Source organism: Panthera uncia (genome assembly GCF_023721935.1).
Source record: "Panthera uncia isolate 11264 chromosome D3 unlocalized genomic scaffold, Puncia_PCG_1.0 HiC_scaffold_8, whole genome shotgun sequence".
Classification (NCBI taxonomy): domain Eukaryota; kingdom Metazoa; phylum Chordata; class Mammalia; order Carnivora; family Felidae; genus Panthera; species Panthera uncia.
Genome location: NW_026057586.1, coordinates 16,119,477 through 16,136,343, shown reverse-complemented (window position 1 = coordinate 16,136,343; position 16,867 = coordinate 16,119,477). Strand labels below are relative to the sequence as shown.

At 50.3% G+C, this 16,867-nt stretch overlaps 1 protein-coding gene across 1 annotated transcript in view; it reads right to left on the bottom strand.

The window, feature by feature from the left end:
* The window catches only part of CCBE1 (collagen and calcium binding EGF domains 1), a 231,507-nt gene extending 214,654 nt beyond the window's left edge, over positions 1-16,853 (bottom strand). The window contains exons 1-2 of the mRNA XM_049620281.1: positions 16,266-16,853; positions 15,825-15,905 (exon numbers count right to left, since the gene is read on the bottom strand). Coding sequence (XP_049476238.1) covers positions 15,825-15,905; positions 16,266-16,396 — 212 coding nt within the window. The 5' untranslated portion in view covers positions 16,397-16,853. The remainder of the gene's footprint in view (positions 1-15,824; positions 15,906-16,265) is intronic.
* Between the last annotated feature and the right edge of the window lie 14 nt (positions 16,854-16,867).

Genomic DNA, 16,867 nt, shown 5'->3' with positions numbered 1-16,867 from the left:
AGTACTAGACTGTAGGCTCCACCAAAACAGAGTAAATCAGAAAAGGGGAAAACATGGGGTCCAGGAAACCCAGAATCTGACACAAGAGACCAAGGGGGACCTGGACACAGTAGACCACGACAGACAGAGTGAGTGAAGACCAAGAGAGTAGAGACCGACCGACCGACCGAGAGAGAGAGAGAGAGAATGAATATTCCCAGGCTGATAGTAAGGGAGATCTCAAAGCCACAGCAGGCTCAGCAAGAAACCAGTTCAGACCAGGGCAGGCCTCAAGCTCTGAAAGGAACTTCTCCAAGAAGTCTGAAATGACACAACGCTTAATAAGTTTAAATAGGATGGGAGGAAATTTATACAGATGAGGGTGCCTTGGGGGTTGGAGTCACAATTCTATTTTTGCAGCTAAAATTTTTTTTTTTTGAGCTACAGGAAAGGCAAAATACAGAGGGAAAGGAAAGGCACTCTGCATTCAGGACTTAGACATCAATAGCATTTCCACAATCACCCTGAAGACCATGAAAAACTGGTCTATCCCAAACCAGAAGTCCACTGGCTGCAAAGATGGGAAGTGTGTGGACGGTGGCTGAGGACAGCTGAAGTCTCTCCCACAGAAGGACTTTGTCAAGAGACGACGCCAGAAATTGACAAAAAGTTCTGAGTTACTTGGAGCTACAGACAAATCAAAAGAAGTTTTGAAAACCGGAATGTGGTGCTGGGGTGGGAGCAGAGGTCCCGGGAGGGGTCGAGGGCCTACCGTCTGTCTTCCCCGCTGTGGAGTCACTGGACCCTAAAACTCTAACTTAGATAATATTTCAAACTATGGTAGGACATTAACTAAACGCAAGTTATACTACTGATTTTCCTTTACTACGTAAAACATTGACCGTGCACACGAATAAGGCACCACATTAACAACAAAAGGACTGCAGCTGTGGGTACCTTTCAGTTAAGAATATCTAAGTTGCTTTTTGATATTAGTGAAGCTAATGCATTTTTGTGCATTAGTGAAGCTAATACAGTTTTGCTATGGGGAAATAGTCGCAAGTCCTGTCCACTTGGTTTAAAAGATCCTAAATATAAAACACAAGTACAAAAATAAATGAAATAGCATTTTTTTTGGAAAGAGAACGAGCAGGGGAGGGGCAGACTCGAGAGAGGGAGACAGAGAATCCTAAGCAGGCTCAGCACTGACAGCAGAGAGCTGGGGCTCAGACTCACAAACCATGAGATCATGACCTGAGCCAAAGTCAGACGCTCAACCGACTGAGCCACCCAGGCGCCCCAATGGAGAACCTTGTTACTGATATTGGTAGTGGAATCTATGGCAATTGAGTTTCCTACCATAGCATATTTCATATTTTCATCATTTAAAAAAATGCAGAGGGAAAATACGGCTGGCTTTTCACTTTCAAAAAGGAGGTAAATTCGTATCTTTTTTTCCTCTGTGATTATGATGCAAGTACCCTGAAAAGCCAAGGCTGTGGTTTAGAGTCGTTTGTCTAATTATACCCCCAGCCTGGTGAAAACGCTTACAGAAGGAACACAGGTTGAAATGCAGAGAGTCGTGCACAAGAAGATTAACAGAATCAAACTTCAAGCTAACGAGGAACTTGTCCACTTAATGTGGAGCTCTAGTGGGCTACCGTCTTCTTAAACCAGGATGGACTACCCACGCAGAAGGGGGTTAAGAATATCTGTACCCCAATGTTCACAGTAGTGCTACCATGGATAAAGAGGTGGTGTATATACACAATGGGCTATTAGCCATCAAAAAGAACGAAATCTTGCCACATGCAAACACATGGATGGAACTAGAGTGAATTATGCTAAGTGAAATTAAAGAATTATCACATGATTTCAATATGTGGAATTTAAGAAAACATATGGACAGAGAGGAAGGAAAGGAAAAATAAGATAAAAAGAGGGGCAAACTAGAAGAGACTCTTCTATATAGAGAATAAACTGAGGGTTGCAGGAGGGGTGTTGGGGGGGGATGGGCTAAATGGGTGATGGGCATTACGGAGGGCACTTGTTAAATTACACTATATTATGTTCACTAACTTGGATTTAATTTAAAAAAATTAATTTTTCCCTGTAAAAAAGAAATCTGATAATCATCTGGGTAATTCAAGAGATGCCACATTCTCTTACGTGGGTAATCTGGCGGAAAACGAAATTCTCGGTCTAAAGCATGTAGCTGCCTTGTTTCACCACGTTCCCTCCTCCCTGGGCAGCTTTAAACACAGCCAAATATGGAACCAGAAGCAGAGCAGAATGGAGACACGGGCAGCGTGGCCGCAGGCCAATTAGCGCTCACGGTCCTCACAAGGACCCCTCGATAAGTAAACTCAAAAGGACACGCATCGAAACAAATTCGTAATAAAAGTTTCTGTAAACAGAACACACGCACATTGAGCCCAGTATGTTAGGATAAAAAGAGGTGAAGGACGTTTTATGGGGAAGCCTTCCCATCTGAGGTCCCACTTTGTTAACAGGAGTCTGCCCGAGTGCAACAACGTCTCCCTTCTGGAAAGGAGGGGGTCACGAGGAGGTTTCTGCCCTACGTGGGGAAGCGCATACTTCGCCCGCCTTAGCCTGCTCTGTGGGACTGGAGGTCTTGAAAGCAAGCAGACAGAAGCCAGCCGGTAGGGTGGGGTGTGACGGGAAGGGATGGCCTCAGACACTTCTGCAGAAGATGGGCTCCTGTGCTCACAGCCAAGAGAAGGTTTGCTTTCACGAGTATACACCCGGGGAGTAAAAAGACAGTCTCCTCTTTCGTGACGGGGCAACGGCAACTACCGAAGGCACTCGAGACACTCCGTGCGCAGCTCACGGATGGCGATCCCGTTTTTAAGGCGGATTAGAGAGAAGCATCCAGAACACTCCATAGCGTCCTCGCCCTTAAGATGTTCTTTAGGTCAAGCAGATCCCCCCGGGCTGTAAACTAAGCCCATTTCCGTTTGTTCTGCGCTCTGTGGAGTGCTCAGTCTCAGATGACCAGACCTGGAAGGAACTCAGTCAAAGCCCCAAGCTCCCACAACGGAGGATCAGAGGGTCAGCCCTAGAGGCTCACGGGGACCGGCACCCACAGCTCTAGGAGGGCAGTGACAGGTCGTCCAGGTTCCAGCCCAGAGTACGCTCTAGCGGTACTAGGTTATCTGCTCCTTCCGATTCATTTCGGGAAAACTTGATCTACTTGAAATTCGCATCCTAAGTTTAAAACCTGAACCCAAGGCCTCGGGGAGGGCCCCTTGGCACTCACTTGCCTTACAAGGAGGCTCCCCAGCGAGGAGCTGAATAAGGTGCATCCAGACAATGAAATACTATGCTGTAAAAGTGAGTTAGCGCCCTAGGTGATAAGAGGGGCTCCTCACCAATTATGGGGGGAAGCAATTCTAGAACAAGCCCATTTCCATAAGAGGCAAACTACAAATATTGTCACACCAGCACAGAGAAGAGCGAGACACACACTCTGGTCCCCTGGCAGTCACTACCCTGGAGAGGGAATTAGGGAGCACCCACGGTGAGAAGTCCCACATCACTAGGATGTACAACGTGCACAGAGCAAGCATTGCGATTAAGAAGGGAAGATTTCCTCTTTTGCGTGTCCCTTTCCCTGCAGGAGCTTCAAAGCAGGGTTCCCTTTACCTGTTTTTCTACAAGAAGCATCTTCCCCTCATCATTATGGCAATTTCCTTTTGCAGCATCCTTAGAAGTGGGGACGAAACCCCCATCCCTTCAGGACACAGAGTGTCACCGTGGCCTTGGGAGCACCGAGGGCTGCACAGAATGACTGCAGAGATCGCATCAGATACACAGACCGAACGTGTCAGCACAATCCAACCACCGAGCTGTAGATAAGCGACAGGTTAAGTACACATCCCAAGACGATGCAATCATTTGAAAGGGACGGGGGAAACGGGCTCTTAAGAACAGCCAAGAGCAGATTCACTGAAGACTTCAGACTTGGTGGGGCAGCTTGAACAGAGCCCAATGGCTAAGAGCTATGAGGGTGGAGGAGGGGAAGTCTACACTGGAGATGTACCATGAGCCACCCCCCACCCCCCTCACGGCCCACAAGTGGCTCCAGGTGTAACAAGACCTCCTCCTCCTGCCCTGGACAGCAGGTGGCAGCTAGACTGCCAGAGCCTCCCAGGCTAGGCACCTCCAGCCCCGAGCAGCCTTTGTTAGTGACCTCAACGTGCCCTCCGCAAATAATTTTCATCTGTGCTGCAACCCGAAAACATGGTTCCCAAACACTAGGGGTCTCTGGGAAAAGACTTGAAAGACCGTGTTGGGGGTGGGGGCAGAGTGCTGAGGAAGTTGTCAGGATCCTTTCATGCCTGGAGATTTTAAATATCCGTTCCGATCACATCCTCTCTAATAGGGTGCCACACAGTATGCTGTCAGACTCTGAAAGTGGATTTCAAACTCTGAGGTCATTTATGCACCACTTTACTTCCCAGCCTCCAATTCAAGGAAAGCCCTCTTTAAAGAGCCTCGGGAGCATATCCATCCAGGAAATGCAATTTCATTTCCTTTCTTGGTTTATAGTAATTTCTATTTCTAGGATTTAATCAACATGATTGCTGTTACTCAAAAAAAAAAAAAAAAAGCAATTTTTTGCACATAGCCATGCATTCTATGTAGACCTATTTGGGGACTGCCTGGCTTAAGGCCATATGGTAAATATGGGGCTCGGGTGATAACCATACAAACTAGAGCATGTTGTTTTGTGTTCAAGTTAATTGCAAACCTACAAAAAGCCTCATGTTTGCTAGGGATGGAGAGGTTCTTTCGGTGCTCAGAACACTGAAGAAAAACCTAAAGATGGAACGGGAAGAGACTGACGGCACACAGATTTCCTATCACACCATGTGGAAAAAAACGGTGCTTGCGTTTGATGCTTGCAAGGAAAGAAAAACACAGCTTGACATTGAAAAGCTTTCATTTATAATACGCTGAGCCATGTTTATATCTTGGGAGAAGGTTCATGCAGTGCAGCAACAAAGCAAAATGTTTTGTTTTTTTTTTTTTAAAAAGCACCAGAGGTCACTAAGTAGCTCCAAACACCAAGCTGCGAGCCTTCAAGAGGGAAAGAGCAAGCGGTGGGGTCTGCACAAGAGACTTCGAGGTGCTCAGCTTCAGAAACGCAGACGAGCTCAGGAAGACCAGTCTTACCCTCCCTGACTCACCTGCACCCACACCATTGCTCCCCCAGCTGCCCTCGAATCACCACCACCCCCCCGACCCAGGAGTGGAAAGGAGATGTAGGGAGAAAGACTGGGACCTAACAGACAAGGGATGAGGACACCAGGCTGATAGATGGTCCACCGACACAAACTGTAAATTCCCCCATTGAGGGGCACGGACCTGCAAGGAAAGACAGGAGGACCCAGCTCCAGAAATAACCGTTTATCTTCTGGCAAAGAGCCAAGCTGCACACTACTCCCTTTTGTCCTTTGCTCCAAGGTTTTCAGCTTTGGCTACAAGTTGGAATCACGCACGGAGCTTTGAAATTCCCTGGTACCAGGTACGCCCACCCCCAGAGTTTCCGACGTACCTGGGTCTAGCATGCTATGTAGACACTAGGGTGTTTTTTTTTTTTTCCCGAACACTCACAAAGGGATTCCAATGTGCAGCCCAGGTTATGAATCCCTGCCCGTGGCTCTACATCAGAAGCAAAGAGGAGCCACAGGAGAGCGAGCAAACCCTCAAACAACGGATCAGGACCATGCGTCTCAACATAACATGCGTAGGAAATGCCTGAGGACCTTGTCTAGATGCAAGATTCTGTTTAAGATCTGGAGTGGGGCCTCAGCACCTTCAGTTCCGATGCCTCTACATAAGGGTCAGAACAGTCTACGGCCTCCATCTGATGTCCACCTAGAGAGGTTCCAAAGAAGTGAACGTTACAAATAACATTGTGGTTTATGCGATTTTCGATAGTTTAAGCCTTTTCTTTCTTCAGTGGCACTGAAGGCCCTTAGCTGCATTCGATCACTCAGGATCACCAGGGCGGACAGGGCCACTCGTGGGAATTACAGTACGTACATAAAACATCCCCCCCCCCCCCCCACGGCCCAGTGTGTGCTGTGTTTTATTGGGAGGGCAGGTTACAGGGCTGTATCGTGGCCTCCCCAAAGCTGAAGTCTGAATGAACTCCAGTCCCTCAGGGTGGGACTGCATTTAGAGATAGGAGCTTTGAAAAGCTCACGACTTAAAATGAGGTCATTAAGAGGGGCCTGACCCGATATGAAGTGCTGTCCTTACAAGAGAGGATCTGGTGAAGACGCCAGGAGGCAGCAACGGTCTGCAAGCCAAGGAGACGCTTGGAAAGGGATCAGTTCTATCAACACCTTCAGCTCAGACTTCTGGCCTCTGAAATTGTGAGAATGGGGTTTCTGTTAATGCCACCTGAGCCTAGGTCATTTGGGCAGGCCTAGCAAATGGACATGGGGGGGGGGGGGCGCTTGGGTTGTTGGGTCTACTTTTGAGAATCTGTCTTAAACTTTCAGCCATTCCTGTGGAATAGACATTCCTGTCTCTAGCACTTCCTCTCCCCTCTAAATGCCACTTTTTGGTTTGTGGTTGGCAGGAGGAAAGCAAGGTAACCAGAAGATCAGGCCCTTAGGAAGAACTGTGGGTAAGAACATAGGTTCTGGAGTCAGACGGTTTGTCTTAGAAGCCGGGCTCTGCCACGCACCTGCTCTGGGACCTTGAGCAGGAACGGGCACGCAGACTCACAAGGAAAGCAGCCACCCCACTCGTCGCTGTGGTTTTGGTTTTGGCATCCGAACTCCCTCCGTCGTCTCCTTTTCCAGCTGCGTTCTGAATAGAAACTCGTGCCCGGGGCACCCGGGTGGCTCAGGCACCAGACCCTTGATTTCGGCTCAGGTCATGATCCCAGGGTCATGGGATCGAGTCCGTGTCGGGCTCTGCACTCACAGCATGGACCCTGCTTGGGATTCTCTGTCCCTCTCCGGCTTGTATCCTCACTCTCAAACAAACAAAAAAAAAAAAATTAAAAAGAAAAAGAAACCGATGCCTGTAGTAACCTCCACAGAAGTGCAGGGTTCCTGTATAAAACTTCTTTCCCTGTGTCTGCCCAGCTAGGCCAGAAGGTACAAGAGGTCTAGAAAACAAATTAGTATTAAATTCAATTTTTACAGACTTGCGAAAAAAAAAGTCCTTCAAATTTTCCTCAGAGACAGAATCTCACCGACATTGTGTTCTACATTCTTCTAACCTTTCAGGGACTACCAGAACTCAATTCCAGTGCCATTTTTTGGAACGTCCTTGCCTGCAAAGAAGGTCTTTGTGGATTCCTAAGGAAGGCAACCTCTGCCCGGCCATGCAACTTTTCCACCACAAAAATCATGAGCTGTGTCAGTACAGACACCTCCCAGACGAAACCTGGGCCCGTTCATGACAGCAACGCCCAGTGACATCAAAGCAAGGCAGGGGGGCGCCAAGGTGCCCCATCTGCACCACCATTTAGCCTGCCTCATCTCCACAGCAACAGTGCTGGCTGGGCACACACCACGGGTCGCAAAAATTCCAAGTGTTGATTTGTCACGCTTCCCACACTCTTTTCACCTCCGTTTACTTGAATCCATGAAAATGGCAGTTACCAAGGTCAGAAGCTCCCACGTGACTTTAAGCATTTTCTCCAACTTTACCTCCAGAGGATGCTCTCTATTCCCTAGCAAGTTTTTGTACCTTTTTTCCTCTTTGCCACGCCCCCATGGCATTCCTCTTAATAGGTCAGGTTGTGAGTCCAACCTTCCCCTTCCCTTTCCCCAAAAGGCCATTAGATTTGGCTTCCCCCCCTCAGACTATGGCTTCTAAATAGTGCTTTCCTTCACTTCCCTCACATGCTCAGTGTCAGAAGGCATCGCTAAGAAGTCTTTGTGATCTTTACAGAACAAAAGAGTTGACGTTTTTAAAAGGCACTTCAGACTTTAAATTCAAAGGTTTAACGGCAGACACTGTGCTTAGTGGAATGGAGGAACAGACGACTTCTTAGCCACAGAAGGAAAAACGTAATGTTGCAACTCTGATTTAGAGTACCACCCCCTCCCCCCCACATTGAAAGGGTTTTGACGCATGTTCCTCAAGTAGGTACTATCATTTGATTTTTGAAGGCAATGTTTCCCATGGTAGAAATTCAAAACAAATTCACAGAGCAGTGGCTTGGAGTCAACACGACATGGGATCATCAATGCGCAAAGTCAGGAATTAAAGTATGGGGTTAGGGGTGGGGGAGGGGAAGATCAGCCTTGGCAAGCCATGGACTACTCAACTAGCACAGGAAGCCGGGTCTTGAGAACACGCACAAAAGCAGAAATTAGTACTCCACTACCCGCAATAAGGTCAGCTTTACAACACTGACAAGTTACATCCATTCATGGTATCTGGGGAGGAGGACTTGGGGCAGGGGTGGCGGGGGGTGGACAGAGCTCCAGCTTCCTGGAGATCAGGAAACCAAGTCACAAAGATGCACAGGTCAGGAGACCCAAATACAGTAAGGGAACAGAAAAGCAAGGACCTGAAGACAAAGCTGGCCAAAGGTCCCTAAAGTCACCTTCTTGAGACACTTCCATCTGTGGACAAGGTTCCAGATGGAGGACCCCACTCCCAGACCTCGTGTGAAGATGGCTGTGGAAGCTGACCAACTTTCTAGAGAGAGCCAGATGGTAAAGATCGGAGGCTTAGGGGACCAAGTGAGGTCTCTTGCATTTTTTTTTTTTTTTAACTCTTTCAAGACCTACAAAGCATTCTTAGGCCAGAAGTTGTGGAAAACGTGCCTTGTGCCCTACTTCGCCGATTCCTGCCCTATACCCAACTCCCAGAGCCATGTCCCAGAGCAGAGAAACCTCTCCTGGCCTCCTGCGGGCTCTCTACCAGCCACTGCTGTGCTGACAACTGCCATCACCATTCCCCAGAAGCGGGGGGGGGGGGGGGGGGGGGGCGCCCCCCGGGGGGTGGCTCACCAGAGTGGGGCAAACACAGGACGGCCCACAGACACAGCCAAGAAAGAAAGGTTGAGACCAGAGGTAAAGGCAGAGAACAGATGCAGTCCAGGTTTCCTGAAATCCCGAAGGGTAGGGAAAAATGATCTCGTCCCTGCTCTGCCAGACAGAACGAGGCAGTCTATTCACACCTCCAAGCTCCCACACACACTTTGGACTTGAAGCCAGAAAGAGGTGCTCTGCTCAAAGGGGGTTAAATGTGTAGACCTCGCACCCCACTCTCCCCTCTCCTCCCCAGAATGGAAATCGTCCAGGAAGTTCAGCTTACGACTACAGTGAACCAGGATGGGTTAGGACAACGAAGGAATGCGGAGGGACATTCCTCCTCACAACTGTCTGCCTCAAGTTACCGTTGGCAAACAGGAGGGTGGTGAGAGCCGAGGCGAACTGGTTGTTCCCAGCGGGCCCGTTCTGATGCTGGCATCCACCTGACAGGGCAAAGAGCCAGAGAATTCAGTTCTTTAATACCTTCCCATCCCAGTGATTCTTGGGAGAGACTGGAGGCACACGCTAACGTCTAACACCCCTGCAGAACTCTGGTTACCACCAGCCTTGGATTCTCAGGTTCCTGCTTGGCAGGGTTCTTGGGCTGAAAGGATACAGGTGGGCCCCTGGAATTTGCAAGCTCGTAGGCCCCCCAGATGTCACCTTAATCAGATGTGCGCCAAAAACAGCCCCAAAGACCTCGGACTCGAAATGCCTTTACTGAAAGAGAAATGGAATTAAAATCCCTAAGTCCTAGGAGGGTAGAGGTGCTTTTTTTTCCTGCCTTTTACACACACACACACACACACACACACACACACACACACACACACACGGAGGCCCCAGCAGTGTGCTTGGCACATAGGGACTCAAGCATTTGCTGAATAAATGAACCAAAATCGTTGGTAAAACTTTACAACTGCCCCACGGCTTCGTGGAAAAGAACGTAGCTTGAGAAACCCACGGATGTTGTAGTTGTGTATGTTTTCATCCCCAAAGAAAAGCAATCAACAGAGCAGAGATCTCTGTTCTCCAGACAATCAACGGCACTCCAAAGGCAAGACGCATTAACTCACAAAAGCAGGGAGGGTCCCGCTGGGCAGGCGGTGGTAGGTTTGGGGAAGCTGAACTCACTGACACGGAAAAGACTGATTGAAATGCAAACTTTCTTCTGAGCAGATAGAGTATTCTGGAATAAAGAGCGCCTTTGCTTTTTCCGGGTGCACCCACGCAGCTTCACTCAGATGAAGTTAATGTAGGAAGTCAGGCATCAATGACTTCAGGGACAATGAGCACGGCCAATGGAGCCATCTCAAAGGGCACCCCAGGGAAAGCACAGCCTTTTGTGGTGAATTCAATGCTTGGTTGTTTCCTAGCACTTTGTGTCGTTCCTCTGAGAAGGAGTGAAAAGTGATACAGGCCCCTGCCTTGGCCGATACCTTCCCCCCCCTCCCTGCCTCCCACACGGGTCCTTCCGCGGAGGATAAACGTGGAAGGGAGCAGGATCCCCCGTAAAAACGCAACCCCCGACTTCAAAGCCAGGGTCTATGGGACAGTTAACTACAGGCAGGAACACCCACGTTCTCTCCAGGTGCTACGGGAAGCACCAAGTGCATGGCATTAGTTGTAACTTCCAGACTCAGCACCTGTAACACGGCACTGGTTGAAACGGGTCAAGCCAAGAACCAACGAAAGGCATGACGGCATCTCAGCAGTGCAGGAAATCCAGTTTCTAAAAAAAAAAAAAAGAAAACAAAGCAGCTTCCTGTCCCTCAGGCTAGAAAAGGAGGCATACCTGGATAGAATAGCAACGTGAGTTCTAGAAAGGCTAAGTCAACTTCCGTTTGCTTGTCACGTTCAGTCACTTGACAAGGTACAGGACACTGTCCAGGCAGGAGAGTAGCCTCTGACGACACGGTCGCAGACCAGGGGACAGACACTCCAATACCCTTGTGAGGGCACCATCCAGTGACAAAGAGGGTCTAACACGGGGAAACCGAGGCTGCCTGCAATGTGCTTGTGATTTAATCAGTTCCGCACAAAGCTGTCTCTACCTGTGTCCTGCTCTTTTCATAGTACGTCCTCACTTTTAGATGGCTGGTCACAAGGATACAAACGCTTTCTGAACAAGGGACAGCATACCCCGAGAGAACAATTAGTCGCGGTGTGGCCACCTAGTGCCTGTTCTGAGCTATGCTGGCCACAGAACAGAGGCACAGAAGGGAGACGAGCAGGCTGGGAACTGGAAGGTTTGTTTCCTAGTCTTCCGGTCACCACCAAGAACACCCTTGATGACTCCAGACGAGGCACAAGCCTTTAAGATTCTTTAAAGGGAGCTAACTAGGCCTCCCACCCACTCATCACGCAAGTAGGGTACCTTACATAGTCAGGAAGAAGCAAAGACCCACTCTCCGTGACTTTTCCCAAGGCACTGGATTTCTGACCTATCCCCACATTTGGCAAGCCATCTAAAAACTGCTGTGCCCGGGGGTATACACTCTTTCCGGACATGGTCTGAGTTTTTTCTTCCCAAAAACTGCCACCATCCTGTCCAAGACTTAGTGTCCAATCAGCATCTACCACGTACACTCGATATGCCAAACATAATTCAGTAGTGATAAGGGGTAATCGTTAAATACATACATCAGCTCATTCGATCTTCAGGGTAACCCTGTACCTCCCGTACTAAGAATCTTCATTTTAGAAAGGAGACCATTAAAGCAGGTTAAACTGTTCAAGGTCACAATCAAGCTGGGATTCAAACCGGGACAGTTCCTGTTACTGCGGTTTTGACCTTCATGTCCTCCGTAGGAGCTCTGTGACCAGATCGTGCACTCTACAGTCTTTCCTTCAGTGTAGCCTCAGCTAGAGTCGTCAGCCTAGCAGCACGGCTCTAAGGGACTTTGCTGTCCTCCAAGTCTCAAACACACTTGCATAACTATCCCCTTAACTTCGACCTCTTAACAGGATTTGGCAATGCACACATTACGGAAAGGTGGGAGTTTTTGCATCCCTAAGTCATGATCTCCCACCGGACGGACCCCAAAAGCAGTACCTAAGGAGACTCTACAGAAAGACCTACCACGGAGGGGCAGCTACGGGCCTCGGAGGTCCAGGAATCACAAAACAGTCACACCTAATGCAAATTAAGCACCTAACATAGTGTTAGTTTTCTCGTGCCCAGAAAACCATTCCTGGCTGCTTCGAATCTCTTCCCCATCCCGGGTAGTTACAGTTTGAACTGTAGGACGTTGAACTGGATCTATCCTCATGGTTTCAAAGGCCTCGGTCGAAAAATCAGGTCTATAAATGGAGATCAGAGACAGTAGCTTATTCTTTTATGTGCATTTTGTAAGGCTATCTTAAGGTGCTAACAGATTCTCAATGGGTGAGAAATTATGTTTATCAGACACAGCCTCAAAAATCGGATTTTCTGGACCTTTCCTACACCACGGATTTTCATCTTCCAGGAGGCTTTAACTTGTCATTTTTATGGATAGACCCAACAAACAAAAGGTAAACAAACGTTTTGTTCAAAGCTACACGGTTGGGAAAGTCAACTTGTGGGAAAACTTTTAACAGCCACAGGAGGGTAACACCATGATAAAAGCATGCGCTTGGTTTCGCTAAACAGTCTGAGGGAAGAGGTCAGAGGGTATACTCCTTTACCAGTAGTTAAATCACGCTGCACCAGAGAAGTCTGAACAACCCAACCTGCACTCTACATGAGGCAGTTACCAGCATTCACTCGAGTGTTTGAACTTGGGGGCACTGGGCACAATGCACATTGGGGTGGAGAGTCTCCACAGACAGACCCTGTGGATAAGAGGAAACCCTTCAAGGAAGGAAAGCTGTATACATATGAACCAATTTTGGGTAGGACAAGGTCGTATGAAGTCCATTGTCTAAGACCGATCTCAAAGGCAGGGCTAATTCCAAAAAGAGCCACGGGGCGGGGGGGGGGGGGCCACGTGTCTTTTATCAGGGTCTTCTGAATGCACAGCCACCTGAATTTATAGTCTTAGATCCCAGAAAATTCTGCCTCCTAAGATACGCCCGGGATGATGAAAGGGCCTGGGCCCAGACTTTGAAGTCAGACAAGCCTGGGTTTGGATCTCGGCTCCCACGTGTATTAACTTGGCGACCCCAACCGAGTTTACTTAATCCTGGAGGCTTGGTTCCTCCCCCTGTAAAACTGAACCACCAATGCAGGCAGCCCGGTGGATTAGATGTGCATGTGACCTGCACAGAACAGGGCTGAGTACAAAGTCCTCAAAGTTGTCATTTAACAGAAGACAGACATGGAAAGGTACTGCTGAGATGAAACCGTGTAACCCAAGTGGGCACAGGTGGCAGGAAAGGGGTCCAGAATGAACATTCTGAGCCCATCTTTTATTCTCTAGATCATTTAGGGTTCCATTTACTTTTGAGTAACAGATCCAATACTAAAATGAACATGGCAGAAGGGAGTAAAATCCTCCGTTCCTCTCCCTCACCGAAGTCACATAAAATCATTTAACAAGTTCAGCAGGGACTTCTACAGTTCATCAGTGCTAAAAACTGAGGACAAGCGGTAACGAGTGGGGACCATCCATCTGCATTCCCTAAATGGCAACTCCACTACTGTACTGAAGCTTAATCCAGGGTCAGCCAAGATGTGAAGAGTCTTGTTTCCCGGAAGGATGGTCCTTTCAGTGTTCGGTTAACGTGGTAGGAGGGACAAGGTGTGCACCTGCAGAAGCCTCTGTGCTCCTCGAAGGCTCGGTCTAAGTGGGTTTGCAGCGACCAGGTTGAAGACCGTGGTTCCTAGAGAAGGGCTTCACCTTTAACGTAATTGCGCTAACAGGCTCTGATTTGGGAGGTCAGGGGCAGGCCTCGAGACTAACAAGCTCCTAGAGGATGCTGGTTTGCAGATCACTTGGGGTAGCAAGGGTCTACGGGGCTCGGCCCATCAATTCACAACCCAAGCACAATACTCCTGCAGCCGTGGGGTTCAAAAGCAAACAGGGGCAGCAGTTGCCAACCTTGGACTTTACTCCCCTGACTTCGCGATTTCCTAGTCCAAAGCTAACGGAGTATACACAAAACTCTCGAATTCCATAAAACCAGAAAACAGGCACAGGGACCATTAACCCCACTTTCCCCCCACTAAAAACCCCCTCCTCCCCATTCCATTCACCACCCCCCTTCAGAACAAAGCTCCTTACTTTGTGATAGAGATAATTTGTTAACCCTTGAGTGTTTTAACAGCTATCCAAAGGAACAGCTTGTCAAGACATGGATAGGGTCTCGAGTTTGTGTAGAAGAAAGCCACGGTTTTTAAACATCTGGGGAAAATGACGGTAACAGCGTAATGAAGTCAACTTAAGACCCCTATCAGGGCACCAGTGGTTTCTGAAAGTTAGACATGCATTCTGCAAAGGCCACTGCTTTATGTGCAGTCTGACCTCCAGGGACCGAACAAATGAGTGAACCATCTCAGGGACACTTTCCTCGTTAAGTTAGAGGCTTCGTGCTGTATTGATAGGAAAACCACATGTCCTAGTACTGCGGTCACGTGGAGGACACAGCGATCCTGTGCCCACACCCTCTCATCTCACCAACTGGGTGACCTTGCTTACGCAGTTAACCTCTTCTAGCCTTTACACCTGCAAACTGAACGGACTCACCCGCCCCCCAACCCCATGTGTTCAGTGTTGACTACTCACGTCCTGGAGACCACCCTTCCCAAGCCCAAGGAGTATGGACTCGCTTAAATGATAGTCCGCTGCCAGTGGCAGATTTTAGAGCACAGTACATAATGTAACTGATTACCAGCTTTTAGAGCATTTAACTTGCCAGCCCTGGAAACACATGCAAGCTTTTGAGCATGTGAAGTAAGGTTTCTACAGCTGAAAACATGGTAATGCTGTAAAACAGATGAACCCAAGAGTAAAGCTTTCTTCCAAATTCACTTGGGGGGACTTCCAGATTATCTTGTAGGAGTTATCCTGGCACCCCAGAGTGTAGGACCACACCCCCTGAAGACAGTGTGGCACGGGTGTGAGATTCCCATCTCGCACAGTACTTTTAAAAGGCAACTTGTGTTCATGGGTACGTGTTTCCCATCCAGGGAAAGCACGGAAACAAGCCAGGAACTCCAAGGTGAAAACAAACGGACCCTCACCTCTGAGGTAGCAAGCAGGGAATAGGGATTCTTTCCTTTTGTTACTGAGAACCACCTGGGAAGTACTTCCCAATTTATAGACCCCCGAACCAGGGGTAATTTTAACAGGCATCCAGGTCATCTGTGGACTGCATTTTCAGGAAATCCTCTCCTTGTGGCTCAATCTCGACGTTGTTTTCGCTCAACACAACTACGTCCACAGCCCGCAAACCTCCCCCCACCCTTTTGCCCAGAGACCGTGACAGTGTCACAAGGCCCCGGTAATTGTCAACGTTTCTAAACAAAACGCAAACGCCACCAGCCGTGTTTGCTGTGGCACACGGTTTGATACCCACTGTCCGATCCCCTTTCCTTAGAAGCTTCCAGCCTCCTCTTCTCAGATGGCCACCACGCAAGGTATTCCGGGAAGCGGTAAACAGCTCGGGGTCTCAGGTGCACTTAGGTGCAAGCCCCAGGTTCACACTCGGTCGCCCGTCATTGCTTTAGCCCCAAAACCGCACCAGAAGGGTTGCGCCCAAGAACTCCCCGAGCACGTCCGGCGCAGAGCGAGCGCGTCTCCAAACCCCTCCCCTGCGGAGCCGCCTTTCCAAGCAGCCAGGCAGGGTGCGCCCTGGCGGACTCGGCAAAGCCCCAGGGCTTACCTGAAACACGTGGTGAGCTCACCCGAAGACTTCAGACACGGGTATTTCGTCGTGGCGATCTTGTTTTCCGAGCAGATCTCCCTAAGGAGAAAAGGTCGAGGGGCAACTTCGCTCGCTGGCCACGGGAGAGGGGAGGGGCAGGGTGCGCGAGGGTGGCAGGGAGCGGCGTCCCAGAGCGCGGACGCGCAGTGGCCTCGGGGGCTGGGCCTGGCGGGGGGGGGGGGTCCCCGCGCGCGAACCGAGCCCCCAGGACGGCGGTAACAGGGAACACCGACCCACTGATGAGGGGACCCCGGGCGGGGAGCCGAGTTCTATGCCGCCTGGGAGAGCCGAGCACCCAGCCGGCGGAGCGAGGGCATGCGGGTGCCTGGGAGAACCGGGGGGGTACCGCCCGCACCCCGAGAGCCGGGCGCCCACCAAGCCGGGGCTGGCAGCGCTTACCTGTCGCCGTCCTCGGGTTCCTCTCGGTAGCTCCACGTGTGTCCCAGCGCCAGGAGCAGCAGCAGCGGACCCAGGCTCCTGCCCAGCTGCCCCCTCGCCACTCCTCCCCGACTCGGAGGTGGCGGCACCATCAGGGAAGCTCCCGGCCTCTTCCCGGCGGCGCCGGAGCTCTCTCCCCGCCTGCGCCCGGCTCGTCCGCGGCCGCCGCCTTCCCTCTCCCCGGCAGGGGGCGTCGGAGAACAGGGGCGTCTGCGCCACCTGCGCGAGGCACAGGGCTGGGGGCGTCGCGGGGCCTGGGGTCAGGGCCAGGAGCCGGGTGCTGGGTGCAAATTCCGCGGAGGGGCGGGTGGAGGGGTCGTCTGCGGTGCACGGCCGGCGCGAGGGTCGCGGGGCCTAAGCCGGCTCGCCCGGGAGGTTCACTCCGGATCCACAGACTCACCGGACTCGACTTTGGGCTGCGCCCTCGCCGCTCTCCTCTTCCTGGGCTGGGAGGGAAGGGCAGGGCGCGCAGAGCCGGCGGCTGTGTGCATCTCGCTCCAGGGTCGCTCGACCGCGAGGAGGAGGAGGAGGAGGAGGAGGAGGAGGAGGAGGAGGAGGAGGAG